At 49.5% G+C, this 26973-nt stretch overlaps 11 protein-coding genes across 11 annotated transcripts; 5 read left to right on the forward strand and 6 right to left on the reverse strand.

Moving 5' to 3' along the window:
• Window positions 1–3096: 3096 nt before the first annotated feature.
• On the forward strand, window positions 3097–3557 carry N7506_001549 (uncharacterized protein; the record flags this gene model as incomplete). Its single annotated transcript, XM_056950845.1, has 3 exons — window positions 3097–3178; window positions 3199–3308; window positions 3357–3557. The coding sequence occupies 3 exons, from the start codon at window positions 3097–3099 to the stop codon at window positions 3555–3557; spliced, it is 393 nt and encodes a 130-aa protein (XP_056816760.1).
• Window positions 3558–4078: 521 nt separating this feature from the next.
• Window positions 4079–5774, forward strand: N7506_001550 (F-box protein; the record flags this gene model as incomplete). The annotated part of the gene is made up of 4 exons (XM_056950846.1): window positions 4079–4158; window positions 4222–4387; window positions 4437–4834; window positions 4886–5774. 4 exons carry the CDS (start codon window positions 4079–4081, stop codon window positions 5772–5774), a joined length of 1533 nt encoding a protein of 510 aa, XP_056816761.1.
• A 376-nt stretch (window positions 5775–6150) lies between these two features.
• On the forward strand, window positions 6151–7655 carry N7506_001551 (F-box protein; the record flags this gene model as incomplete). Its single annotated transcript, XM_056950847.1, has 4 exons — window positions 6151–6333; window positions 6380–6756; window positions 6806–6829; window positions 6878–7655. The coding sequence occupies 4 exons, from the start codon at window positions 6151–6153 to the stop codon at window positions 7653–7655; spliced, it is 1362 nt and encodes a 453-aa protein (XP_056816762.1).
• A 421-nt stretch (window positions 7656–8076) lies between these two features.
• N7506_001552 (heat shock factor family protein) lies at window positions 8077–9984 on the forward strand (the record flags this gene model as incomplete). The annotated part of the gene is made up of 6 exons (XM_056950848.1): window positions 8077–8333; window positions 8391–8489; window positions 8539–8606; window positions 8665–9008; window positions 9061–9130; window positions 9179–9984. 6 exons carry the CDS (start codon window positions 8077–8079, stop codon window positions 9982–9984), a joined length of 1644 nt encoding a protein of 547 aa, XP_056816763.1.
• A 699-nt stretch (window positions 9985–10683) lies between these two features.
• Window positions 10684–11333, reverse strand: N7506_001553 (DUF3245 domain-containing protein; the record flags this gene model as incomplete). Its single annotated transcript, XM_056950849.1, has 2 exons — window positions 10684–11101; window positions 11158–11333. 2 exons carry the CDS (start codon window positions 11331–11333, stop codon window positions 10684–10686), a joined length of 594 nt encoding a protein of 197 aa, XP_056816764.1.
• Window positions 11334–11862: 529 nt separating this feature from the next.
• On the reverse strand, window positions 11863–13603 carry N7506_001554 (cytochrome P450; the record flags this gene model as incomplete). The annotated part of the gene is made up of 4 exons (XM_056950850.1): window positions 11863–12028; window positions 12109–12275; window positions 12338–13447; window positions 13514–13603. 4 exons carry the CDS (start codon window positions 13601–13603, stop codon window positions 11863–11865), a joined length of 1533 nt encoding a protein of 510 aa, XP_056816765.1.
• Window positions 13604–14537: 934 nt separating this feature from the next.
• On the reverse strand, window positions 14538–18187 carry N7506_001555 (uncharacterized protein; the record flags this gene model as incomplete). Its single annotated transcript, XM_056950851.1, has 3 exons — window positions 14538–14723; window positions 14774–17557; window positions 17633–18187. The coding sequence occupies 3 exons, from the start codon at window positions 18185–18187 to the stop codon at window positions 14538–14540; spliced, it is 3525 nt and encodes a 1174-aa protein (XP_056816766.1).
• Window positions 18188–18748: 561 nt separating this feature from the next.
• Window positions 18749–19549, reverse strand: N7506_001556 (oxidoreductase-like domain-containing protein; the record flags this gene model as incomplete). The annotated part of the gene is made up of 1 exon (XM_056950852.1): window positions 18749–19549. One exon carries the CDS (start codon window positions 19547–19549, stop codon window positions 18749–18751), a length of 801 nt encoding a protein of 266 aa, XP_056816767.1.
• A 131-nt stretch (window positions 19550–19680) lies between these two features.
• Window positions 19681–21584, forward strand: N7506_001557 (uncharacterized protein; the record flags this gene model as incomplete). The annotated part of the gene is made up of 2 exons (XM_056950853.1): window positions 19681–20522; window positions 20648–21584. The coding sequence occupies 2 exons, from the start codon at window positions 19681–19683 to the stop codon at window positions 21582–21584; spliced, it is 1779 nt and encodes a 592-aa protein (XP_056816768.1).
• A 572-nt stretch (window positions 21585–22156) lies between these two features.
• N7506_001558 (60S ribosomal protein eL13) lies at window positions 22157–23276 on the reverse strand (the record flags this gene model as incomplete). Its single annotated transcript, XM_056950854.1, has 5 exons — window positions 22157–22591; window positions 22681–22839; window positions 22974–23020; window positions 23118–23151; window positions 23274–23276. The coding sequence occupies 5 exons, from the start codon at window positions 23274–23276 to the stop codon at window positions 22157–22159; spliced, it is 678 nt and encodes a 225-aa protein (XP_056816769.1).
• Window positions 23277–24019: 743 nt separating this feature from the next.
• N7506_001559 (uncharacterized protein) lies at window positions 24020–25267 on the reverse strand (the record flags this gene model as incomplete). Its single annotated transcript, XM_056950855.1, has 1 exon — window positions 24020–25267. One exon carries the CDS (start codon window positions 25265–25267, stop codon window positions 24020–24022), a length of 1248 nt encoding a protein of 415 aa, XP_056816770.1.
• Window positions 25268–26973: the final 1706 nt, after the last annotated feature.

A 26973-nucleotide genomic window follows, 5' to 3' on the forward strand; every position in this document is an offset into this window, starting at 1 on the left:
TCATCAAAAGGAGATCTGGCCACTCAACACATTCAGCATCCTTTGTTTGATATGAGACAGGCAAGAGAGTTGAAGCTATATATGAAGTAGCTCCTCTGACAGCCATCATCCTGGAATCACGCTCTTCTCCTCAAGCGGACCTGCCACAACCCGCTCTCCTTCTAATGTTATATATCAACCCACTTCTCTATGTCCTTCATCTCTCCTCCAACTCTCCTTCAACTGATATGCTACTTCTCCCATGCTTGGGCTTAGTTCCCAATGAGGTCACCAAGGGTCTATATACCACGCAGTCCTGACCTCGTGGAAGACACCCGGCCCTTCAACACAAACAGGGCCACGGCTCAATCTATCTCCATCACCTTACAACTGATCGGGCTTGTTTCATTTTGACTCGCATCCTCCGCTTTTTCTTTTCTTTTCTATATATACAAACAAGTTCATATGCGACATCGGCAAGAACAATCTCGTCTCCTTTCGCCTTTTCCAAGAACATCTCACTTGAGTATCAGCGAGCAGCCACAAGATGTTCTCGACTATCCCATGCCTAGATGTTTTTGGGTGTCTTGGACATGATGATGAAACGAGTGCGGGACTACGAATCCCAATGGATGAGCGAGAACCTTCAGAGATCCCAGTGCCATCTCTTACCAAAGAGATGATCGTCTCACTCGTCAAATCATTTCTGAGACCTTTCGACCATTCAACTGCTATTTGGTGCTACTTTTTGATCTTTACATTGCAAAATCGACTCCGGCTTCTCATGCTTTCTACTCCATCAAATCCATGAATCTTGCCAGTGCGCCATCCAAGCGCCACAGCTCTTGGAAAACGGAGTCATCTGACGTTGACGTTGACGAGAGATTCAAGATCGAATTTGAGGAAATTCGGCTGAAAATGGCATCGACAACCAACACCACGGACTCACCCAATCCAACCCAAAAAGAGGACAAAGAAAAATTTACGGCGGCAATATTTTTCATCTGAGCATCTATCCAAGCATTTTGATGTGCTCATGACTTTCCTGAGACGATCCAAGACTTTCATGTTGTTCCAAGTGATCTCATCTACTTGCTTTTGCTTTGACTCTGCTCTCACTACACTCTGACTCGGGGATGCTTCATCGGTATCCAGTGTTTCAACGCCACATTCGATGGAAGTGGTCAACTCGTGATTGATCAGGTAAGAGAGACCTGTCCCTATCCTCATATTCTGTTTACAGATTGACAAATCCAGAGCTTGGTCTAACGTTTTTCTTGTATAGATATATACACCGCAAACGGTTGCATCAGGCCAGTACGAGGGGAGTGTGCTCCTATATACTATGAGCATAATTCCAGGAATGAACGAAGGTGAAGCATGACTGGTAAGTGGTTACCTAACAGCTCAACGTGCTCTCTGAGAGTAAAATGGTGGTTTGGGAACCAATCCGCTGACGAGGTTGTCAGACCTCAGCTATGATTCCTATGATAGTGATGCCTTCCACGCCAAACGAATGAAACGCCGTTGCACACTTTATATAACATATAAGTGATTTCAAAATCAGAGATACCTTGTCCGCCGCAGCGAGGGTATACACCCGCAGGATCAGGGTCTATGGCTTTGTGGGTTGTTGAGTAGTCCGCGGGAATTACTTGATGAAGCCAAACTATCCTGGATTTCATGCTCGGGTTCTATCAGACTTGCTCATCAAAGCTTGGAAGATACCCTCATCATGATTGCGCTTGTTGGAATGACTTGGAAGCATTTTGACGCCATTACCACTGACCTCAATGTTGCACGGGAGAAGAACAGACAATGGGCTCGAGGATTTCTACTCTAATACCTCGTCAGAGTGGCGCTTCTGTCACATATAGAAGCACACACGGTTACGCGGCTTGCGACCCCCCACTTCGAACTCACCTCAAGAGCCAACCCTGGCACAGGATCATGAAGATATCTCGTGGGTTGCCAAAGAAGGATTGAATGGGCGCTTCAATTTGCACAACAGCGTGCATCCTTTGCATTGGAACTTAGGAGGCATTTCCATTCTGAGAACAATACCGAGAACAAAACAGAGAAACTGGCACGCTTTCCATGCCCTCGAAAGGACGACTTGGGGTGCCAGAAAACATACGAATCGAAAGGCTCTGCTAAGCGTCATGCCAGAACAGAGCATGACAACCATATCTACCACACCCTTTACAGATAAAGGATGTACCGCGTCCTATACTTGGGACTAGTATTGTCCGAAATGTGCAAAGAGTCCATGGAAATGCAGAGAATCTTGAGACTTACCAAGGATATACACGGATCTTTTTGACACAATTGCTCGACATGATCCCCACCCTGTCCCAGCCAAGAAATGACTGGTATTCAGACCTTGTTCACCCGCCACGGTCACATCAAGATACACTAGTGCCGATTTCATCTTTCAAGTACCGTTTCCCGAAACCTTTAAAGCATTTATGGTCACCCCATGCCAGGATCAGTGGTTTACTGTCTTCATCAAGCACCCAATTTGCCTAGGATCTGCTGAGATGTTCACTTGTGCCACCTGGGCAAAGGCTGCGAAGACAGTGACAATATTGCCTGTCAAGTGGGTTTGAAGGAGGAGTTACCCGTACGCTGAATAAACAGATTGGACAAAATAATCCTCTCGTCATGTCAAGATCAGAGAGGTAAAAACACACACAAACCACTGAAATTACCATAACGACAAATGGATGTGCCAATTGAAACCAAAATGGCTGACAAAAGAAAGAGAATAGGAGACAAGATTTAGCCATGGTAAATACAACAAGGTTGAGCAAGATACAATGGCCTTACTTCAGGCTCATCATGAGTGACTTTGAACTCCACTTTCATGATTCTGCCATCTCCAGAATTGGCGATTCTATGACAACCGACCTTCTCTGAGAAAGTTTCCCAAGCACTTTGCAGGGACACTGTCGCTGCTTCCGATTGCCTATCATTAGGAAGTCGCACCCTCACATCAATTGCATCACCTATTTGTGCTCAATTTTGAGCTTCCTGTTCAGCCTGAACAAACGCACATCATGGAAAACCTCCGATTGACAGCGAGGATTACACTAAATTATAAGATTCAATCTACCTATGGATACGATCTCAAATCCACAAGAATCAACAGCAGAAGCCTCCGAATACGCTCACCTTGGCAAAATTCGATTTCTTCCCGGTACAATTGAAGACTCACAGCACTCCTGACAAAGTGCACCACTGACTTGCAGAAGAAGGCTTGGGCCTGGCTCTTATATAATTTCCTTATTCGGACGAAGAAAGGCAAGCCCGGTGTCTTTGAGTCTCAAGTGAGTTGGAGTCCCATCCCTTACCGTACGAAGCTCATTTTCACATAGGTCAAATCCGGGCGTCAGTCATACAACGAACCCGAACCGGAAGAAATGTCCCTTGGATGCGCCTATAGCGCGATGAGTGCCCATTTAGGCAAGAGCACTGCGAGAGATGAAGAAGCAGGACTAGAGGAATCGAACGTCGAACAGCAACCGGTGGTGACGCGAAGATATGGCTTATTGACAGCGGATCTGAGCGCACGATGACTCAATTCTTCAGTGATTTCTATACCTATGGGCCATCCGACTTCGAACTCAATGCTTTCATTCAACCTACTGCGAATCATGGGGCAAGATCTCACAGTCTAGTGGAGATTCTGGACTCTTAAGTACACAAATCAATACTTTTTTACGGAGTAGTAGGGAGATTAGGGAATATGACTAGTACGTCAAGATGTGTCGGACAGTAGGTGCACTTTGCAAGATTAGAGTTGCGCCCACTTTCGGGAAAGAGCCGATTGGTTCAGCTCAGCCACAGACTCACGGGAACTTATCGGCTTATCGGCTTATCGGCTTATCAACTTGAAGTATCACCGGGCGTTCCTGGAGGTCCATGATTGCACTTCAAATATCAGACCACTATTGGAACCTTGGAATAGTCTGCGATACCCTTTTCAGCCGGACAGAAACTAAGGGTTGTGAGATTCAATACTTTTCCACAGTTGCGTGTCCCTGACATCTCCACAACGCCATTTGACTCAACCCACAGCCACCCAGTCCCCACTTGAATGACCATGGATCCCGACGCAGCCCAACGTGTCGTGGAAGGATTCGCATCCCTCAAAGATGATCGAAGTCGCGAAACCACGTAAGTCATATATGGCCTACATATTCTCATAAGTTGTTTGGCCAGTCACTAACTGGGGAGCAGATTGCAGGGAATCTTGAGATTGCTCACCCCACGCGAGATTCGAGGCATCAATCCCGGTACCCGCGATGTAACTTCTCGGCTTGACATACTAGGCTGTCTTCCTCTAGAGCTTGCGTGTTATGTCGCCAAGTATCTCGACCCAGCCGACGTTTTTAGTCTCCGAAGGGTATGTCAGAGAAGGAAGACTCGGTCTCAGCCATACTGACTATGCTCAGGTGTCCAAACGCTGGAAAGACCTCTTTACGCAGAAAGATATCCTTTTCTACTGTGCGAGGATAATATCCCCAAAGCCGTGTTTTGGACTACCCCCAGCCCAGCTTGAGGGCATAATCAAAAGACAAGCGCGTTTCGAAATAGGTCAGCCGGTGATCACGGCTACCCTGAAGGATCTTAGCTGGAGCCCACAAGATCGGGAAGATGAGGCTATTTTCTCGTACTACGATGTATGCAACGGAAAACTTGCATATCTTCAACACGACACAACATACTCCGTGCTATGTGTGAACTTATGGACTGGTGAGAGAGAAGTGTTTACTATTGAGGAATCACAGAGGGCGTCTCGCTTAACTATTCACTTGTCAGCACAATTACTGGCAGTGCGCTTGGTCAATGGGTCAGTCTCCTTTAGGTGTCTTCTTTGGGGCTTTTATTAACACCGAGCTAGACGTTGGCACATCTGGGATCTACTCACCAAAGAACACAAATTGTTCACTGAGGATCAACGCGCTTTCTCCTCTTGGGTCAGCGAGTGTGATTTGTTTTTACTGACTAGAAAAGGGCTCTTTCAATTCTGCTTCCGCCAAAACCGTGTCCATAATTTTGGCATCAATAAGGATTGCCTAGTGATACGATCTCAAGGATGCGAAAAAGTTTTCGTGCTCACACTCGAGAAAACAGACGGCACAAGGCCTTTTGACTGGATCGGCACTCTGGAGGAACTGAAACTCTATCAGTTGGTCGTCAGGTCGCGTGAAAGTCAGTCCACTGCGTCCACTGAGGTGCAAAGACATGATCTTTCATCTTTCCTACCAGATTTACCCCTTGACATTTCTCCGCGCCTTTCAAGGTCTTTCCGTAACCAGCTAGCCGGCTGTATTTTTGATAATGGGTTGGAACAAGAAATTCTCTATTTCTCGCTGAATGAGTGTGGCCTGATCACTACCCACCGCTTCCTTTACCGAAATGATCGGAATGATGAGGTTACTCACGACCCAATTCATATTTCGCATGGTGTGATGTACATCAGACGGTCGCCTAGGGAAGCTGACCCTCCGGCAGGCCAAGTGACATTTGCCTCTGGGTCGATGATGGCTTCCATGCCACCGCGGACTGTGGGCTATGATCTCAAGATTCGCCCCCTTCCAAAGTATGACTGCGGGTTTTATCATCAAGATCCCGACATTTGCGATATGAAAGGAGGTGACCAATTCCTTGTCGTGACAAAATCGGACTGTGTCTATATCTGGGGACTCGATGATGCGTGGAGGCCCTCTGAGGCTCTATCTGAGGCCGGGATTGAGTTTGAATGCGAGTCGAGCGTCTTCGGTTATTGAAATTTTCTTATCACCAAAATGGTCGATAGTATTACGAATGTTATGATATTAGAGGTAGTGCATGTAACCTTCACGGACGGGACATCTAGTATTTGGGCTTGGAGTGCCCCGAGTCGTTGCCGGCGGTGACCCCCCGTAAACGCGCATGCCGGTCACGCCTTGGGCTAACACCGCCTTTGGGCTGATGCGTATGTGCAACTTCCCTTACTTCGTATTATCCTCAACCATTCACCTGGCCCTGAACTTTGATGTCACGACCTCTATTTGAATATGGACTCGGATGCAGTCCGATCCGTTATCAGAGGATTTGCAACTTTAAGGAATCCTCAGAGCCGCCAAGCTGCGTAAGTCAAATACGACCTGCACCTTGGGAAAGATGCCAACTGAGAGCAGATACCAAGGCATCTGGGACTTGCTGAACTCATATGAAATTCGAGATGTCAAATCGCACGCTGAAAAGTGGACATTTCAACATGATATCCTAGGCTGTCTGCCGTTGGAGCTTGCAGGCCGTGTGGCGCAGCATCTTGACCCGACAGACCTGTTTATTCTTCGACGTGTAAGGTTCCGGCGATGCACGTCCGAATCAAGCTGATGATAGTCAGGTCTCAAGACGTTGGAATACCATCCTCTCACAGAGATATGTGCTTTCTTCGTTTATCCATGCAAGGATCCGACCACTTCAAAGGACGATGCCAGTTCAGGACCTCGAGGACATCATCCAGACACGATGGCGGCTCGAAACTGGCAATCCTCTGGCAGAGAGAAGATTTCCAATATCCACGCCCTTCCAATTCAGTGAGAGCAAGTATTGTTCCGGGTGGCTCGCCTTCTTTCCGGAGGATCTCACAGATCGCAACCAGCAAGTGGCATGTGTGGAAATACAGACTGGTGTAGTCAAATATTTCACAACGGACAACCGTGTGGAGCTGTATGACATTCAACTGACAGATTTATTGGTCTCGGCTGTCACATCTAACGGGTGAGTTCCCCAGATCTTGACTTCTAAGTACACACTGACGCCACGCCAGGTACTGCTATGTTTGGAACTACCGGTATGGAGAACAATGCCATTCGTTCCGTCTGCCTTCGACAAATTACAGCCACCATTTTTCGAATGCGTGTAATATTGTCTTCGAATATGAATCCACCAGCACAGTGGTTTTCTTTTGTTTTACCTCTGGTCGTGCTCGAACTATCGACGTTGGGGCTAAGATTCTGGCGTTGAATCCAGCCAAGTCTTCCGAAAGTCATTGCTCTACATTCACCATTCTCACCATTGAACGAAAAGATGGCCAGAATATCACTTCCTTCGATATCTCGCAAGAAGAACGGGGAGAATATCAGTTGCAGGTCAGGGTCAACCAGGGTGAGTCTACTATGGCCGAATGCCCTGTGTCGCAAACACAGGGCCTCCTATCTCTCTTGTCGCCCTGGATAGAAAGTCATGGAGATCAGTTGCATACTGGTTCTATTGTGGCAAGTGGATCCAAAGTCTTTTCTGGGCAAAGATCTAGCTACCTGCGATTCAATGGGCTGGTGATCCATTTCTCTCTGGGTCATAGTGCTGGAATCACTATGCACTTCGTCCCAAGAATTCCTCATGAACTACCGTCAATTCATATATCTCACGGCCTGATGTATCTCATTCGGAGGCGATTCAGGGACTGTCTCGAGATCTTTATTGCCTCGGGTTTGATGATATCTGACATGCCATCGGGGATTACTGCGTACGACCTCACAACTCGTCCTGCAAATATGGTTGGAAAAGACAGACGGTACATTTGCGAGGTTCAAGGAGATGATTCCTATATCCTCTTGAATACAGATTATGGTGTCCGTGTCTGGAGTTTTGGGGAGCTATTACTTGATAGTTCTTAACTTTGCTTAACACAGGTAATATTCAGCTATTCCAAGGTTATTGCATTATTTCCACGGTTCTTCCAAGGTTATATAGAGATATAAATATAATCATAACACAAATTAAAGTATTAGCCAAATACTCCGTACTGCGACGTCCTGTATGAAGAGAGCCAGCCAATGAGAAAAGAGTAAAACCACCAAATCACTAATCTGCCCCTTTTTCCCTCCTCCTAATCCCTGACTTGCTAATATCTGCTAGTCTCACTATATTTACTATATACGATAATTGCGATACTGCTATATTCCACCTTTCATATCGCCATGACCACATTGGGGTGAGGTCCGACTCTCCCACGTTCTTTCGGCACGAGCGTAAAACGGTTCGCGTCCGAATTGGCACCCCTCACGATCCCGTCGCATCCACTCTCCATCACCAACCATGAGTCGCCTCGACTCTAGAATCTCCTTTGGGGTTCCCGATGCCCCCGGTCGAACTCGCAATATCCCCGTGCTCTCTTCTTCCGCCCATTCGAGGATGGATGTCACCCCTCCGCCCGCGCAAGACGGCGATCGGATGAGTGGAATCAATGGTGCCGACTCCAATTCGTTGAACGTCCCTAACCCGGCCATCGGAGCTGCTGCCGCCGCCCAGCAGCCCAAAGTCGTTCAGACGGCTTTCATTCACAAGCTCTACAAGTAGGTTCCCGCTATGCGCGTCTCGCCCCGGCCGTGAGCTTACCCGTTGGTCTCCAGTATGCTAGAGGACCCCAGCATCCAGCATCTCATCTCGTGGTCCGGCACCAACGATAGCTTCGTCATGTCGCCGACGTCTGAATTCTCCAAAGTTCTAGCGTGAGTCCCCCGTTCGCTTCCTCCAGGAAGCTTCCGCTGACCCTCGCAGCTCGTACTTCAAGCACACCAATATCTCCTCCTTCGTCCGGCAACTGAATATGTATGGATTTCACAAAGGTGGGTTGCTCATGTGCGAAATCCCCTGGTTGAGCAGCTTCTGACGATCACTGGTTAGTGAGCGACGTATTTCACACCGGGTCCCCGGACTCTGCACTGTGGGAGTTCAAGCACGGAAATGGCAATTTCAAACGAGGCGACCTAGCTGGTCTGCGGGAGATTAAGCGCCGAGCTTCCCGACATGCTCTGATTCACCGCGACTCGTTCCCCGGACACAAGGCTGCTGTTTCGCATCCCGGTACACCTGCCGAACCCGTGCCCGATGCGACCGAAGCTAGATTCATGAATCTCGAACACACTCTCTTTGATATGCATGCACGGTTGTCCCGAGCGGAGGATGGCAACATGACCCTGAGCTCAAGGTGTCAGGCTATGGCAGAGAGTCTGACAAAATGCTACCAAGTATGTCCTTGAACAACCTTGTTGTGCAGCGCGGTGCTAATATGATATCAAGTGGACACACTCCATCTCCCGATTCCTTCAGGCCGTGGTGCCTGACAGGGAAAGCCCTCTTTATCGCGATGGTAAGTGGATTTTGTACATGTACGGGATCACGCACTAACAGCCTCCAGTTTCGAGCATGCAAAGAGAAGTCGAAAAGCACATTGAAACTGCCCGCGCTCTCGAAACCCCCCACGAGGCACTTATGCCCTCCCGACAACCATTTTTCGCCAATGTCGCTGAAACCGGTCCACCGTTGTCCCCACGCCAAATGCCCCAGGATGATCCTCGCCGCCAGTCCATGATGGACCCCACACCTAGACCTAACAACATGATCCGACCACCAGTTCCTCCTCACCTATCAGTTTCTCCTCGTCGCTATGGCTCAATCGGCGGCGCCAATTCTACTACATACGCTCGACCGCAACCCCCCGCAGCGGCACCTCCTCCCCAACAACCCACACCTCACCCTCTATCAGTCTCAACTTCCCCAGGGCCCGGCCTAGCTCGGCGTCACACCTCTGCCGACATACGGCAGCACGGGTGGTCGCCCTCGGCCGGATCGCCCTACCCTCCCGGTAACCTTCCCACCGGACCTTGGCCTCCATCCCCAGGACAGCAGACACCGGTCTCAAGTGACCAACAAGTCCGCGATGTCCTCGCCCAATACGAAATGGGGGCTCCTCGTCGCCTCCAAGAACAGTCTCGCCATGCCACACCCCCAATCGCCGAGCCCTCACCTTCCATGCTAGGTGTTGATAACGGCTGGGCGATTGGGGGATCCCGATTCCCACATGGCTCATCATTGCCTGCCACCCGCCGCTCCAGTATGGCAAGCAATGTTCATTCATTGCTGAACCCTGCCGACACTGCTGAAAGACCCGACGAGGACCAGCAGGCCATGGCAGACGACCGCAAGCGCAAACGGCTTGAATAAAAAAACAAAAGTCCCCAACGATACCTCCAGCATTTACCTCATACCAAAGGCGCACTTACCCGCCTACATCAAATCTATGCATCTTGAACAAGCCCGGAACAAGCCCGGAAACTACCCTCTCCCCTTCATTTCCCGTTCGACTTGCATATGTACCATCCAGCAGAGCAAAGAGCCATTCCGATCCAGGAATGCCTCTCACTTGCCACCCCTTCCTAATTGTGCTTGTAGATGTCTTCTCCTCTCTCTCACTTTGGATATCTAATTTTGGCACCAGCCTGTCCATCTCATCGCTTGATCTGGCAAGGCTCCGCACCCACACTTCTTTCAACCATATCATATATACCCTAAGGCTGGGCGGAGCGTCGTAAAACAAAATATGATTGGTTCTTGTGGCACTTAGAGCAAGAGACTGGAATTGAATTGTACTTTATGCTTCGCAAATCATAATCTCCATATATCATGCTCGCGCCCAGCCCTGCACGTATCCGCACTAAGACGGAACCGCCGAGTCCTCGCAGACCTCAAGAGCCGGTAGTGACAAGGCCTCAAGCCGACCCTTCACCGGCGCAATATCTCAGCACCCCGGCGCAGCCAAAGCAGGACCTGCCCGACGAGAGTCCAGCGCTCAGCCGGGGTCGTGTTCTGTACGCATGTCCATATCCATGCGCTTCATTAAGAATACCATTCCTCCACCCGCATTCACCTCTTCTTCCTCTTCTTCGACCTCTCAGCCAGAAGTTCATCCAAATAACTCGTAGCCTTCTTCCTCCCTTTCCGCGGGCCCTTCGCATCCCCAGCCCCAGCAGCTTCCGCCTCCGCTTCAGCAGCTAACACCGCAGGATGCACACCAGGCGCACCCTTCCTCTTCTTCGGCTTAGACAACATCGCCGCACGCCCATCTTCTTCATCATACTCCTCCTCTTTCTCCTCAGTAGATTCAACAACAGGCTTCGCGCTCGCAGCCTTAGCAGCAGCTTTCTCCTCCGCAGCAGCCTTCATAACGCGATCATAGTTCTTGCCCAGAAGTTGTTTGCGCAGCTTGTCGTTCGAGTCTAGATCGCTGCGGTTCCAGCTTCCGTCGGCGGCTTTTTGAGGGAGGGGGGCACCGACGCCGAGTCTGCTTTTGCGTTAGTGGAAAGCTTTGGGATTTGAGGGAGGTGGTTGAGTGCGTACGTCTCTGGGACTGCGGTGAAGATCTCATCTTCTTCCTTTTGGAGCTCTTCGTCGGTTTTTGTTGGTTCGTCGGAGGGTTTTTCGGGGAGCCATGAGGCTACGAGGCGTTGACTTCGGGATAGAGCGACATTGGCTCGGTTGAGAATCACGTCTGATTCGCTTTTTGAGAGCGACATCGAGGCTTCGTGGGGGTTTTGTGGTGTTGTTCGATGTTATCGGCGTGCTCTTCTTTTTTTTAGTGCCGATGTTTTGGGGCGGTGATGGGGCGGTCTGGACTGTAGTGGGTGACTGTTAATTTCGTGATGTGGAAGTGTTGAGGGTTATAAATGCAAAGAAGTTGACGTTCTCCAACAAGTAGCTCGCATGGCTTAGTGGTAAAGCGCATCACTAGTAATGATGAGATCCTCGGTTCGACTCCGAGTGTGAGCATTTCTTTTTTGTTTTTGTTTTTTTTGTACCCGCTATGGAGCCCTTTTTAACTTCATTGGGATGCTTCTTTTTAGCTCCATACATCTGGCGAGTTTGTCTCTGCTTCTTTTTAATCATACAAAAGGCCATCTTTATATCTAAAACGAGGATCGGGCGCTAAGTAAATATAGTTCTTTGGATAACCCTACCTAAGAGCGAGAATCCTTAAATTCCGACATTCGCAAGCTTCCATTCGGTTTAGGTAGATCAAATATATATCCAACTTCTGTTGTAATATCAAGTGGCCACCGTCTGACGCGGGTGCAATTTGACCATCAGACCCGGCTTTTCCCACAGCGTAAAACAATTCTGATCCATCCAGTCGGTTCCAGGCTGATCGAGTTCCATATCGAAGTTGAAGACCATACGGGCAAGAATCAAGCGCATTTCGACATACGCCAAGCTGTTCCGAATTAGCATGCTCCTCTGTGATATACTCCCGAGGTCCTAGGCGAAGTTTCCACGAGTCATTGTATCACTTACTTTCGTCCAATACAATTCCTGGGACCGAAGCTGAACGGCTGCATTGCGTTTTTGCTATCATTCACAAATCGCGGATCGTCCAGATGACGCTCGGGGATGAAGCTTTCGGCGTCCGTGAAGTTGGTAGACAAGCGATTGGCTGAAAACTGGGAGACTGAGACGGCCGTCTTAATTGAAGTGTCAGTGCTGTGCTGTGGCCATGCCATATTGAAACATTGCCTGTACTTACACCTCCTGGTACCCAATTCCCAGATATCATGTCACCCTGGGCATCGACGATCCGCGGCAAGCCTACTGGGACGGGAGGATACATTCGAAATGTCTCGGTGAGTACTGCGAGGCAGTATTCTAGCTTATTGCAAGATTCCAAGGTAATCTGTCCCTCCGTCGTGAAAGCCGACCTAATTTCATCTTGCAGTTTGGCGAGTACACGTGGGTTCCTCAGGAGAAGATAAGTCACGCCAGAAAGCAGAGTCGCCGTGGTTTCGGAACCTGCAATGATCAATGTGCTTCCGTTGGAGATCATCTCCGGGACAGTGAATCCCTTTTCGGTATTCTGGTGCTTCAAGATGTTCCCAAAGAAATCGGGTCTCTCATTTGACTTTGCCAATCGGCCATTGATCTTCTCAGAGGTCAAGGCCACGTGCATGTCTCTCTGGGCAATAATTTTCTTGGGTGTAATGAGGGGAAGGATGTAGCTGGACCCTGGAAGTCGACGAGCAACATTTGAATAGGCACCGTACCTGATAGAGCTGAAAAGGATAGATATCCACTGATGATATTGCACGTTCTTGAGACAGTCAAATGACTCCCCGAAGGCCAGGTCACCGATTATATCGAACGTCGTGAAGTTGTACCAGGTCATCAAGTCGAAGACGTTGTTCCCAGTTGCGATCCGCTCTTGCAAACGTTGCATCAAGAGATCGACATAGGTCTTGATGATAGGCTCTTGGCCCCGCAGTGAGCTATCGGAGAAAGCATGCGACAACAATCGGCGGAAGCGTGAATGGTCTGCATCGTTGGATTGAATGATACTAGGAGCACCTCCAGCGGTTGGGGGATAGAAGCGAGTATCCTTTCGCTTCTGACCATGGCCGACACGAGTACCATAGATTGGTTTCCAGGCATCACCATCTGCAAAGGAAAGTTCGTTTGGTGCGATACGAACTACGTTTCCGTACTGCTGATGCAGAGCAAGGGTCTGCTGTGGACACTGCCCCTTGAGAACCATCCGCATATAAGGTATCCGTGTTGCTGCCATAGACTTTGGACCCGGATAGTGCGACAGCGGATGGAAGTAAATGTTATAAACGATGAGGCCTACATAGTAGATAGGGATCTAGTGATTGATACATTTCCAAGGTCAGTTTAGGCTCAGGTCTTGGAAACACTCCGTCATACTCACTAGAGCAATGCTCATCCCCAACAAAGCAAGGAGGACATCCGGGAAAGATTTCACGCTCGGCGGCGTATGAAGAACAGGAATAACTGTCATGATTTGACGTATCCAGCGAAGACTGTGGGGTGCTTCTTGCCCGTTGAATGCGACATGTTTATATCATTTCTGCCCCGGAACGTATAAGGGTGACACGGATAGTAATGCTTCGATATTTGTTCATTACGAAAATGCATAGTCACCGTCCCCACACGCTTCATGGTATGATAGGTGATCGACAAGGCCCGACCCTTGCAATAGACTTGTGTCACGGCGGGACCAATCCTGGCAATCTGTGTTTCAAAATGCATGGTAAAGATATTTAGGACTCCTTTTGAGACTGAATACTCCGTACGGTGTACCAAGACCAGAGATGACAACCATCGACGCGCACATTCTGAACTGAGAACGAATAATTGAACACCCATGGACGCCTAGTCTGCATAAGAGCAACCCTAGAAGAAATGCTAGTGTTACAAGGGGACTTTACGCGGGGGTCTTCCCAAGGGGTTATGCAGAAATGGCCTGGTTATGCAGGAAAAATGAGCTTTTATGATAGAATTATGATCCGCGCGGGAAATTCGGCACATAACATCACCCGAGTGGTTGCAAAACCGTGTAATCCTGCATGCTAGTTGCAGATGCGGAGGAGACTAGCCAACGTCTACGTAATGATTTGTGGAGATCTCTTGAGCCAGTGCTTCATACTCAAACGGTCTGCGGTGTCAATTCCCAAATCCTCAAGCTACGCTCAACGGCAAACACTGGTCTAGGCGAGGCTGATTCTTCTGAATGGGAAAATCAGACTATAAGGTTCACGATGAACCTCGTGTGGGATGTCTATAGAATGCATGATGGAAGAAGGCATGATGGAGAAATCCAAACAACGCCAAACAAAAAGATACTGTACAAGGATGGCGAGGAGTTCTCGCTATTATGAATACAAGATGTGGTATAAATGTTGTACAGAAGGGCCGCCGGGGCGCTCTGCGCTTCAAGTTGAATCAGTCCAGTGCTGTGGTGCGACGGTACGCTCTTGTGGGGTTTCCAGGCTGACGATGGCTTCCACTGCAGTCTCAAGTTCGGTGAAAAGTTTTTGACGCCTGCGATTCCACTGGCTGCCTAGTTTAGTGTGACTGACGGGATCATAGCCAAGGACTTCGAATGCGGTTTGAAGGGTCTGTTGGATGTGAGTGCATGTCCAAGCTGAGAGAAAGGTAAGATACATACTGCGTTTAGCTTTTCGTGGAATAGAATCAAGCTTTCAACAATATCCTCCTGGTCTGCACTTTCGCCTTTGAGCGCAAACTCCAGCCATGAGTCCACGAGAATGTTTCCGTCCTTGGGTTCCAACTTTTGAGCTAAGAGGCAAGCAGACAAGGGACTGACCTCAGTCACTTCTTGTATTTCCACAAAGGACTTCCTTGCCACCTTGCGGGTGTACGCAAAGAGCGTTGTCTGATTCTCGGTTGACTTGATGGACTGTGCGAGGCGAACACCGGGGTTGATTTCGAGATTGTTAGTGCCAACATACTTCACGGCCAGATTTGGCGAAAGGCAGTGCACTAATAGCGCTTTGATGAGACTCTGGTTGTCGGAGTTGCGGTTCTGGTCTGGGTAGCCAAATTCACCGAACATGCGGGGTTTGCGAAATGCACTAAGGCGTGCTTCGTTCAACATGCGCATTATTGACACGGCGTTCATATAGGCAGCTCGTGCTTTTCCCCACTTGAGCATATCTGCATGGGCATATTCAGCAGTCAACTGGGCGGCTTCCTCATCCACCTCTGCCCTGGTCATGCGATCTGCCCCAACCGGAGAAGAATCCCTCTCTTCAAGGAGCCGTTGCTCGTTTTCTTGGTAAGTGGTTCTGATATCATTGTAGGCAAGGATATTCAATATATGATCACTTCTTGCTTGGTTTTTTCCTTGGAGTCTCACGCGAGTTGCGTTTGCCCGAGCTCGCTGATTTGCGTCGAATTGTTGGTGGAAAAGGGATTCGGAACCGAGACTTGCAAGAACCAGCATAGGATCCAGGCATCTAAATATAAGACCGAGAAGGACCATCTTTCCAGAGGCGGGGTCCATGGCTAGTTGTTCGAGAATACGACCAAGACTAGTAAGCTCTTCTTTATCGTCCAATGCTCGCAGGTTCTGCAACTGTTCCACTGCAAGCCTGACTTTGCCCGCCTCGGGTGGCTCGAGGGTTTGTGCAAAAAGTTCAGAAAGGGAGACCGATGGATCAGGCATGATTCTCCTTAGATTAAGGCAGAGAAGTTCGAGCGTAGAGCGCGTCAGCTCCGAACTGTTCGTCTGATTCAGGGCATGGAAACGCTTTGAAGATCCCAGGAAATAATAATTCCCGTTCTGGGTTCTGCCCGCTCGCCCTGCACGCTGTAGTGCAGAGGCCTTGCTGATCCAACGAGGCGCAATTTCGTGAACTTGTTCCCCAGAGTCATAGTCCGCGCGGTTGTTCTTCCCTGAATCAATGACATGCCTGACGTCGGGGATAGTGAGAGATGACTCGGCTATGTCGGTTGAAATGATGATCCTTTGGCATCCTTCAGGCACTGGAGCCAAAAGTTCGTTTTGCACCTGATGGAGCTGTGAATGTAATATGATGATCTTGAATCGATCTGTGTCATCGAAATTCAAACCTAACCGAGGACCCACGGCTTGCAATTGCGAGGATATTTCTTCCAAATGTTTCATACCGGGAGCAAATGCAAGAATTGACCCCTCCTTGTCTTGAGACAGAATGGACAAGATGTGTGCAGTGATCAAACCAGTAGCTACATTGCTTTCTTCCAGCTCGCTGGGGGATTCGCTGGGAAAGAAGACACCACTTTCCTCGGGCTGATCCAGCGCTTTGAAGTGATTGTTCAAAAAATTGGCAGTCGGTCCATGTTCTTGAAGAAGAATTGTAAGGATTTCTGGCCGCAAGGTATGAGATACACCATGGACCACTTCTTCGAGATAATGCTTCTTTATTTCAAAGCTGCGCCCAGGAATTTCAATGTGAGGAACAGGTAATGCCGTCCCGTCCGGTGCTTTGATAGTGAAGTAGGAAGCAAAAAGTTCGACATCGACAGTTGCACTCATCAAAACAACCTTGGGAACAGACTCCCCACGACTCATGCGTTGCTCAATCATGCGTCTCAGGACCATCACGGCCAGATCAAGCTGAACGTCACGGGTATGAACCTCGTCGAGCACAATATGGGAGAACGAGGCAAAGGTCTCAGGGCCATCCTTTAGCATATTCATCAAGATTCCCGTGGTACAAAACTGAATGGACCCACTGTTTTTTGGGGGCTTGCTGTCAAACCGTACGCTGTAACCAACAGAGTTACCGATGTATTCATGTCTTTCGTGGGCAACTCGGAGACTCAATCCTCTCGCAGCCACCCGCCTCGGCTGAACACACAGAATCTTGCAATAAGCGCCCTCTGATCTGGAAATGGCGTCTTCTAGGAGGAGCTGCGGGACCTGCGTTGACTTTCCAGATCCTGTCTCTGCCACACAGAGACTAAAAGCATTGCTGTTGATGAGATTCACCACTTCTTTCCCGCGTTGTCGCACGGGTAATTGCCTCACCTTATGGCGAAGGGCACGGTATGAGGGGTCGTTGCTGGTGTTGGCTCTAAATTTGCTGGCTTCCAATTGTTGGTTCCTGTGTCTCCTAGCTTTGCGGCTGATGGGTTGAATGAGGTTTGAGTGTTCACGCGAATTTTTCTTTCGGAGGTCGATCAGGTCTCGGGCCCGCGTGTTGGCCAGGTCCAAGTCATTCATAGCCTCCTCGTCAAGTACACACATCAAATCATCTTGGACCCTCAGGGAAACAACGCTTGATGGGAGTTGGCTCTGTGCAAATGCATTAACCTGTTTCAAAGATCGGCTGAACCCCTCATCTCCAGATTCCAGCATGGAGAGGAGCCCTTCCAATTTCTCCCAAAGGCCAGTTTTCTGGAGACGTCCAACAACAAATTTACGCCCCTGGGCTAATGCTTCCGACTAAGAGATCGTATCAGATATCCACGATTGGAGGACTTTTCGGGGGTGGGGATAAAGCCTTGCAGCTTCACATACGGGTGAATATGTCGGGTAAGTCCTCCTCAGGGTCTTCCGTTTACCATTCAAGTCAACCGTGCAAATGTAGTTCTGCAAGTGGCGTTTATGACGTAAATCAACCACCTTGACTGTTTCGCTGACGAGGTCAGTCTTAACGAGCCGATTGAAAACATCGTCAAAATCATTCTCCTGGTTGACCGCGTCATTCTCGGCTGGTAATGAATCATCCACTTCATTATCACCTCTACCGATATTCGCTTCAAGAACTGCTTTCCTTGATACTTCATCACCGAACCCCATCAGGAGGCCACTACCCACGAAGCCGCCATCGACGCCGTGATCGTGTGTGTTATGACGTGTGATAACCCTCGCACCAGCTGGTCTAGGTCTGAGGGAAGGTCGGAGTGGTACAGTAGCCCCGCGCGTTGTGTGTATCGTTCGCCCGGTGGATTGTCGCAATCTCATCTGGCGCAATCCCAGGCCCACGATGCCGAGGCGAGATTCATTTCGAGCGAGAAGATGAGGCTGACTGATTTTCCGTAGATAGAGGCAGGCGCTGGTTCCGGTAGCCATTGCGAAGCCAGGGTTTTCACGGATAGACAGGAGCGGAATCTCCGAACATGCTAGGAGCAATGGAGATGTCTCGGGGTCGGACGGGGCTTGAGGGTTTCAAATGAGTTGTTGATATGCAAATTCGGATTTGTCGCTTGGTCCGAATGACAAATCAATTCCACAGCAATGTCTCCTGTCGGGGTTGGAGCAAAGGAGGAGACAGTTGGGTTGTGTCAAGAATTAAAAAAAAAAAAATAGAGACCCGCGTCTCCAAGTCCGGGCTTGGCGCCGCTCGCCGCAGAGTTGTCTAACCAATTGATGCCTAGCGCCAATTGACCATTCTATACCAATCACATCAGGATAGATTGTCATTGATTGTGGGTGCTGGCAATTGAGCACAGCATTTTGATGGGATAGTAAGATACTTGAAAGTGTCGTGGTATCATTTGCAAGGCTAGGCTATGTACAATCCATCTAAATACCATCTATATCTAATGCAGTAATGACATGTTTCCTCGACCTTTCTCCATGTTGTATAGCACAGGGTATAAATCTCAAGACACAAATGTATGTTTCGACAGTTCACGGTGCGGCCTCCTTCTGGTGCTTCACCTTTAATTTTTTCTCGATCTTCATGAATTCTCGAATCCCAACGGGTATGTTGGAAAATAAGTCTTCATCTTGACTCGGCTTGGTCCAAAGTGTCTCACTGCCTCCACCGTCATCGTCCATACTTCCACTGGCCGCGCTGACCTCTTTTCTAGGCGCTGCACGCATGTCCCCCGTGCCTTTCTCAGCGCCACCTTTAGCCTTTGCAGCTGAAATTCTGGAACCCCATTCTTCCATCTCATCCCGGAAATCGTCCCAGACGCAATTCACACAGCCACTCATGCAGCAGTTGTCTGGTTCTTCGGGCTGCGGGGGAATTGGTACGCCGTTGATGGTTTTCCATGCAGACATGGGTTGTTCCCCCGGATTGTAGCGTGAGGACCGCCCTGGACCGGCGAGTCGAGTACCAAAGACAATTGCCATCTTTTCTTGCGGCGTCTGAGGCTCCACGGTCGTGCTCGGTGTGGCTTCGGGCCGAGGTGTCGGTCGCGACGTCACTGCACGACCAGTATATGGTGTGGGCGATTTCAGGATCAAGGAATAATATCCCGTAAGCGGTTGCGCCTGAGGAGGTTCGGGGATCTCCTCGATGGAAGCTCGTGTGTCCAAAGGATCGGGTTGGTCGGACTGATGGGCTTTCATGCGCCGGGCGGTCGGAACCAGCACATATTGTCTGTGGGAAATAAACGACGGAAAGGATATATGAGAAGCATAGCGAGACCAAAGACCCAGCCGCTTGAGCGAACGCCCTGTGCGCATCGCAAAACACTCCATAGTGCGAGCGAGTTTGACAAAGTGGAAGACCTCGGAAGTGCAGAGGGGACATTAGGTCATAGTGCAAACACTGCAAACATCGATTGTTTATCTTCATCGTCGCGCCAAATCAGACTGAACAACCCGCGATAATGGATTCCCCCGCCAAACGACGGAAAATCAGCGGAACCGCGGGCATCCCAGTGGTGCCTGAACTCCCAAAGAATGGATCACGTATACCAAGGCGGCCTTCATATCAGTCACCGACTAGAGCCAGTCTTGCGCGAACGAACCCAGATGCATTAGAGCGCGCGCTCAGCAGATCGCCCAGCCGACAACCCACAAACAAAGGCGACAAAGAACAGAATCCTCGAGTCCTGGGGCTCCGCGATCGCAAAGCCCTGAGGCCCTCGCTCAATGCCTCTGCGAGTCCGCTCACTCGACCGAGAGGGTCTGAAGCCGCAGAGAGTTCGCCAAGCAGGCGCGCAAGTGGCATACAGGCGTTTTCGAAGCCTCCGCGCAGGATATCAAAGAGGATTTTGCCTGGTGATCTTGTTTTCGGTTCTCCACTTCCACCAGCAACGAATCCAGAACCCGATACCCCCGAGGGTCAATTGGCATCGGAATTGGGCAGTGCTACAAGAGATGCGGAGATTGATTTCGGACCAGAGCCTGGATTTATGGATGAAGACTCGGCTGAGCCTGATTTACCTCCTACTCCCACGCAGCTGGGTTTAGAAAAAGCCCCAGATCGACCAAGAGGATTGAGCAGCAGCCCGAGCATGCGACTGGAGAAACGATCAAAACGACGGTTACACAACCCAGTGCATGAAAGTCCATTAAAGGCAGTGAATTTCTATTCTCCTCCCTCCGAGGAGGAAGATACAGAGTCAGCTTCATACCCCAATGGATATTCAATGATAGTCCGAGAGAAGCAAGTTGCGCGCAAGAAGACTGCTGCAGACTTGCGAAGACTGAAGAAAGAAGTTGAGGAGTTGGAGCTTTGGACCAAAAAAAATCGAAACCAACACAGATATCAAAAGCGACTCCAGAAGCCTTGATCAATTTTTGTGAGTTGCGTGGACATAAGACAGATGAACAAAACTGACAAAAATCCAGGTCTTTGCTTACATCCGAAGAGGCCAATCGCACGATTCAACCAATACCACAGAAAGCCCCCAAAACTATGTCTTCTCTTCTCGCCACTCTACTTCCATTCTCCGCCAGTATACCCCAACCAAAACGACAAGCATCACCATTACCAACGAACCCATTCGCGTTGGAAGAAAACGCCCAGACACTCCCGTATCTCACAGTCTTTGCGCCGCTCAAACTCAAGACCCGTACAACTCAATCATCACACAGGGGAGAGTTATCAGAAACACACACTCTAACATTCTCCCCACCAGCCCCATTCCCATCAAATCTCTATAACGTGACAGTTGTCTACGAGGCAAACCCACACACTCAATGCTTGAAATCATTGTCAGTACCCACTGGCGGTGACAGCAAAAAGCGAAAAGTCCCCGAGCCTCTTCGCCGCTGGATAGATTCCCGACTAGAGAACTCGCTCCTGAAACTCGATGTGGTGACTCTGTGCTGGGGTATCAATCGTTACTGGGAAAGCACATTCGCGCGTGCCCGACTATGGGCACACATCGACCAGAAATACGGGTCGAGGGCTACCAAGGACAGCGAGACTGAACCTGCGAGTGAAGATGGGACCGTGACCATGTCGGAATTACGAAGGCTGGTTCCTCATCTTGATCGAAGTTCTATGTTTCTTAAGAATGAGTCTTTTGCTTCCAGTCCTCGGGTCATGGTCTCAAATACTTTGGTATTGGATGAATGGTCTGGGGAGCCTCAGTTGCGGCCTGAGATTAGTGTCTCTGTTCCTGGCGCGGACAAAAGAATAGACCATGAGACGAAGAAGCTTTTCCATGCGCTGTTGCATGGAGATCAAGGACCACGCAGGGGCGTTGAAGGAGGTGTTCATGTTGATGCGATTTTGAGGGCGACGGAGGGAGCCCTGGGTGCTTTGTTTGGTCGTCTGTGACCATGCTGTGATTATTAGCGTGAGCGATGAAATGTTTGTTTAGCGTAGATGTTGAAGATACCCAAGTCCGAGTTGAATATAGGACAATGTTTCTAGAACCCTTGAAGAATGACAATTGCAAGATAATCGGCACGCTTCGGTTTTATATGAATTTAGGATTTTGCCCTAAAGCACGACCCTAAGAATAAGACCCCAAGAACATAATCTTGGGAGATCAACCCCATGTACGCAGTATTGCTTCTAGAGATCTAGGCGCAAACCCCACTGACCAATCTACGAGATGCGCATGATGTACACATCGTTCACAGCAGAACAAGTGCAATACACAGCACTAGAGCTACCAGCCTAACAGTCCAAACTACACAGACTCCATAACAAGCCAAGTATGAGAATTGAGCGGTTTTGAATTTCGAGAGATCTTCCGAGTTTCTTTTAGAGACAAAAAGGAGTAAATTTGGGAGGGAGGGAGAGGGAATCAAGGAAGCGGCGCGACGCCATGCCAAAGTACACTAATCCCCGATTCGAAAACCGACCCGATCATCATCATCAGCACGAGCAGGGAATTAACACATTTATTTCTTGGCGTTAGCCTCGTCCTCAGCCTTGGTGCGAGCACGCTTCTCGCGAGCACCCTGGTAACGGGCCTCGGCGCGAGCGTCACGAAGACGGCGGTAAGCGGCCTCCTCACCCTTGGGGAGAGCGTCACGCTTGACCTCAGTGACGGCCTCAGCGGGGGTGGTGTTGGTGATGGGGAAGGTGGCGTCAACGCGGGTGATGATGCCGTCACGCTTGCCCTCGGCAACGGTGGCCTTGGCAGCCTTGACGTCCTCGGGGGAGGAGTCGAGCTTCTTGAACTGACCGCTCTTGCGGGGGAAGAGGATCAGGCGGGCCTTGTAGTCCTGGAGACGGGCAACGTTGGCGACGAGGGACTCCTTGGAGTAGTTGGTGCGGCGGTGGTCAACCGAGATACCGACGGTGGGAGCAAGCTTCTTGGGGATACCAGCTTCCTGTAGGGTTGATTCGAGTCAGCACTCTGTTTCTTGGTGTTTCGTTTGCCACGGCTGCTGGCGGGTTCGAGATTGAGAAAAAAAATTACCTTCAGTTCGGCGAGGGTGAAACCACGACCGGCACGAACACGGCGGTTGTACTTGACGGTGGGGCAGCGAACAACGGGACGCAGCTTGTCGACGGGGCGGGGGGCAACAGCGGCCGCCTTAGCGATACGGGCCTCACGACGACGGTTCTTCCGGCCGGGCTGTGCGATTTCATGTTAGTCGACCAAATTCACTTCCAGCAAAGGGAAAAAATTTTTCGTCTCGATTCCAGCGGGTTGCGATATCGTTCGAATGAAATTTTCCTTTGCGTTCGGGGGGTGTGGTGTAGTCGTACCTGGTCGAAGTGCACTCGCACACGACGCTGCCAGTCCTTGTGGAAGTCTAATTGAACGGTTAATCACCATTCCATTTCGGAGTTGAATGCGCCATAGTCTCTTCTCGGAGGCGATCTCATGGTGCAAAGCGACGGGTCACTCACGGTTCTTCTGAATCTGGTTGTTGTGCTTGATCGCCTATATGTCCATCACACAATCAGCCACTCGATTCTTTCGGCATATTTCGAGTCGTCGATTCCTCTCAATCGCACACGTCGAATCCTTCATATTCTTTTTCCATGTAGGGATAGGGAACGCACCATGGTGACGGATGGGGAACAAGCCGGGTGCTGGTCGTCGAGGGTTGCTGGTCAAATCCTCCTTCACGGCAGAAAATGAAGTTCCCATTTTTCGTGTGGCCGCCCGCTGACTGGCTCACCGCCTCGCTTAGCGAGCCCTAACTATTCCCGATTGGGTAATCTGCCAGCGTTTCCGACTTGGGCGTTTTTTCCGTTTTGATTTTCTACTTTTGCCTCACGTTCTTATAGATCGGTTCATCTAGTGATGACACCAATGTTCATATATCATAATATTGGGAGGCTTTTTTCTTTACTCAAGTGAGATCTACACAATTATCCTCTACTTTCTTCCCTTTTAGAATAAACTTGGCTTGTAGTAACAGAGGACTTTATTCCTATTGTACAGTACCATCTCAACTCTCTCAAGGTCTCGGTCAAGGTGGACCTGGAGCTGAGCAACGTCTTCATTCCGCCCCCAGTCCTCATTGGCGCGAAATAGACAATTCCTTATTGCCAAACCCGAAACCCAAATTGTAAACGCCACTTATCAAGCAAGAGCCAAGGATCGCCGTCGCATGGTCTCGTCATTTCAAAACTAAAAACATCAAAAACATCAAAACAAATCGCTAGTTTGAAAACACCACATTTGGCATGTCTTCATCATTCGTGAGGGTCCCATAGTCGTAAAGTAACAAATCAACGCTAGGTCATGAATCATATCAAAGTTGGTGACACGAGAGGTCTTCGTGGTGCTCTAGGACATGGACCTAAGCATTGATGCCCAAACCGATGGTCTGACCGGTTCGGGACTTTTTGACATTGGCGTTAGCACCGCTGTCGTGGGTGTCCGCCTTGCGCTTGGTTGGGCGCGATCGCTCGACACCAGGCTTCTGCACTTGACCAAATAGCTTGGTCTGCAGTAAGGTGCTGCTCTTGGGGGCGGTAGAGCGCATTTGCTGGGGAGAGGGCATTCGCTGTTCCGGGACCTCGGAAGCGGAGAGAGAGACCGTGCTATCGCTGTCATAGTGGTCATCTCTTGAGTTCCTCGTGGGTGTCATGTACTCGTTCTTAGGCTGATTCGGGGTCATTGGGACAGATGTTGCAGAATGAGCACCATAAGTGTGGGTGTGCTTGGTGAGCTTGTCGGCGGCAAGAAGAGCGGCGAGTCCATCGGCGTGTTCGCCGGTGTACAGGTTGTGGATCTCGCGTTGCGTGTGCGGTGACATTGGGTTGTAGCTAAAGATTTGAGTGAAGTGCTTGCGGTTATCTCCGATACGTTGTCTGAGCATGGAGTTCTGTTCCTCAAGATCGATTGACCGGCTAGTGGCATCATCGATCGCACGCTTGGCATTCCGGAGTCTGCGATCCAGAACTGTGTTGTGCTCTTCGAGCTCCCGCGAGCGCTGCACGGCTGCAGCATAGTCAGGGTGTGAAGGAGCTTGTGCTTGCTTCGGGGTGGCGAGAGGCATAGGAAGAGAGCGATTGCGGTACTCTTCGCTCTGGATAATCTCAACTTCGCGCTTGGCAAGTTGATGTTCAACCTCAGCGCGCTTCACGGCTTCATTACTCGCGAAAGACACCAGGCTGTTCTGAAGCTTGAAGTGCAATGCGGACATGCGCGACTCTCGCGCAACGTTCAACAAATCTTTGGCGATAGTGCGCAACTCAGCCTCACTGGCACTATCTATTTGCTCCACTGTCGGCAGGTTCTCGGACGCCCCGTAGGCATCGCACAACGACTTGTCCAACTCAGCTTGTGTCACCATGGTGGGACTTGTTGAGCGTGAGTGTGATCGCGATCGGAGTGGAGCACCGGGGATCTGAGTTGAGGGTGGGGGAGTCATGTCGGATGACGACAATGGCGGGGGCGAGAAGATCTTCTTATCCGATTGGGAAGAGGTGCGCTTTGCGCTGAGATCTGGTGAAGGGGAGAGTGTCGCACGACGGATGGGAGTCGATGGCACGATCTCCACGGGAGCACCCAGGGTGCTCTGTGAGTTGGTGTCTTGAGACATGGGAAATCTAGGGTTGAGATAACGACGCGATAAAGATATCCAAGTAGAGCCGCGGGGAAACGGATCCTCACACTGTGTGGCTTATCAGCATTCTGCACTCGCATGGATCTCCAGGGCTTGAGCAGACATACCGGAAATTGATAATAATCGGGGCTTTGGGTCGCACAGGGCCAAGCCAGGTATGTCAGAAATGAGGTCAGAAGAGAATATACCGATACCAAGCAAGGGAGACAAAGAATGATTCCTTAATTCTTGAGACAAGATAGAGGTGAAAGAAGGAACAATGGAGTTTGGAAGAGCTTAAGAGGGAAGAGGTTACTCCAGCTCGCAGTATTGAGGGGGGCTGGGAACGGCCCTGACGACCCTGTTCCTCAAGTCCGCTTTGGGCTTAGCGCCTGTCCCAGCCCCAGCCAATCATCTAAGAATATGAGCCAATCAGAGGCTGTACAGGGTGCTGACTCAGTCTATCTTAACCCATTCAGGCTAGGCCGATCGTCACGGGACGCTCAGGTCAAGTAAACACCCGCGACCAGAACAAGCCCTGGGGGGTTGGGTAGGCAACCGATAAGATATCATTTCTATATACGATCTGGACTAGTCTACTTGTTGTTATGATGTACAGATCAAGCCGCGTGGGTGCTAATTTTGAAGTGTTTCATCAATTACCTGAGGCTATTAATTATAAATCAAAAATTCCAATGCTGGCAACCGTTCGATGCAACATGGATATCTACAACTCAATCTAGTGTCCAAACGACCAACTCTTTTGGGTGTACTGAAAACCAAATTTTTCCAAAGTTCTTTAGTGAGGTAAATCTTGGAGGCCAGAGGCTCCATCAAAGTCAATGCAGAGTTTCTATGGCGCTATGCAAGGGAGCTTCCAAACAGGCAAAGGTTGTTTTGATTTTTGACAGCAAGGGCTCAACTGTAACCTCAGAAAAGTCCCTTGTGCTAGGTTCACGGGTAGGTACACTTGCTTTTAATTCGAAAGGAAATGATACTAGGAGAATTGGAACTTGCATAAATCCATAGGTACCTACGGAGTACACAGAGTGGGACCTTGGAATTATGAACGCTGTCCAAGTGGCCGGGCATGTATATTGAGTGTTCAAATCTATATGGACTTATGGCCAGCTCCTGTTCCCTCAGCCAGCTGTCTGCCAAGGTTGACTGTGCCTTTTACCCGACTGTAAAATATAATATATAAGATTCTGATATAGCTGCCCAGGTGATTGCAATCGTGTGGTCTTTGGTCGTTTGAATAAACTCCAAACCTCAGGTACAACCTTAGAATGCCTTGCTATAGTTTGGGTGGCTTTGCTGAAAATATATATCCGCTATTTTACCACCCTAAGGTTTGAGACACGAATTGATGTCAAAAAATTGACTAGACCTGTGTCATCAAACCATACTAGCATGGCCAACATTGGAAGAAATATAAATGATGTCTTCAGTAGTAGACTAGTAGTATAGTATCTGGTGGAACTCTACCCGTTTGCAAAACATCTGTAAGACAACGGCGTATGTGGCCGAGCCTATCAGGCGTGCAGTTTTGGATACCACGATCTGTATGAAACAAAAACACAGCCTTGAATGAACAATTCTGCACTTCGTTCATAAATTTCATTTGGAATTGGTGTCTCACAATAACTCCCACGCAGCCTGGAAGTAGATAGATCGATCTGGTGCCTGAGGCGTCTATCGCG

This window comes from Penicillium brevicompactum (assembly GCF_028827555.1).
Source record: "Penicillium brevicompactum strain IBT 35665 chromosome Unknown utg000001l_segment0_segment0, whole genome shotgun sequence".
Classification (NCBI taxonomy): domain Eukaryota; kingdom Fungi; phylum Ascomycota; class Eurotiomycetes; order Eurotiales; family Aspergillaceae; genus Penicillium; species Penicillium brevicompactum.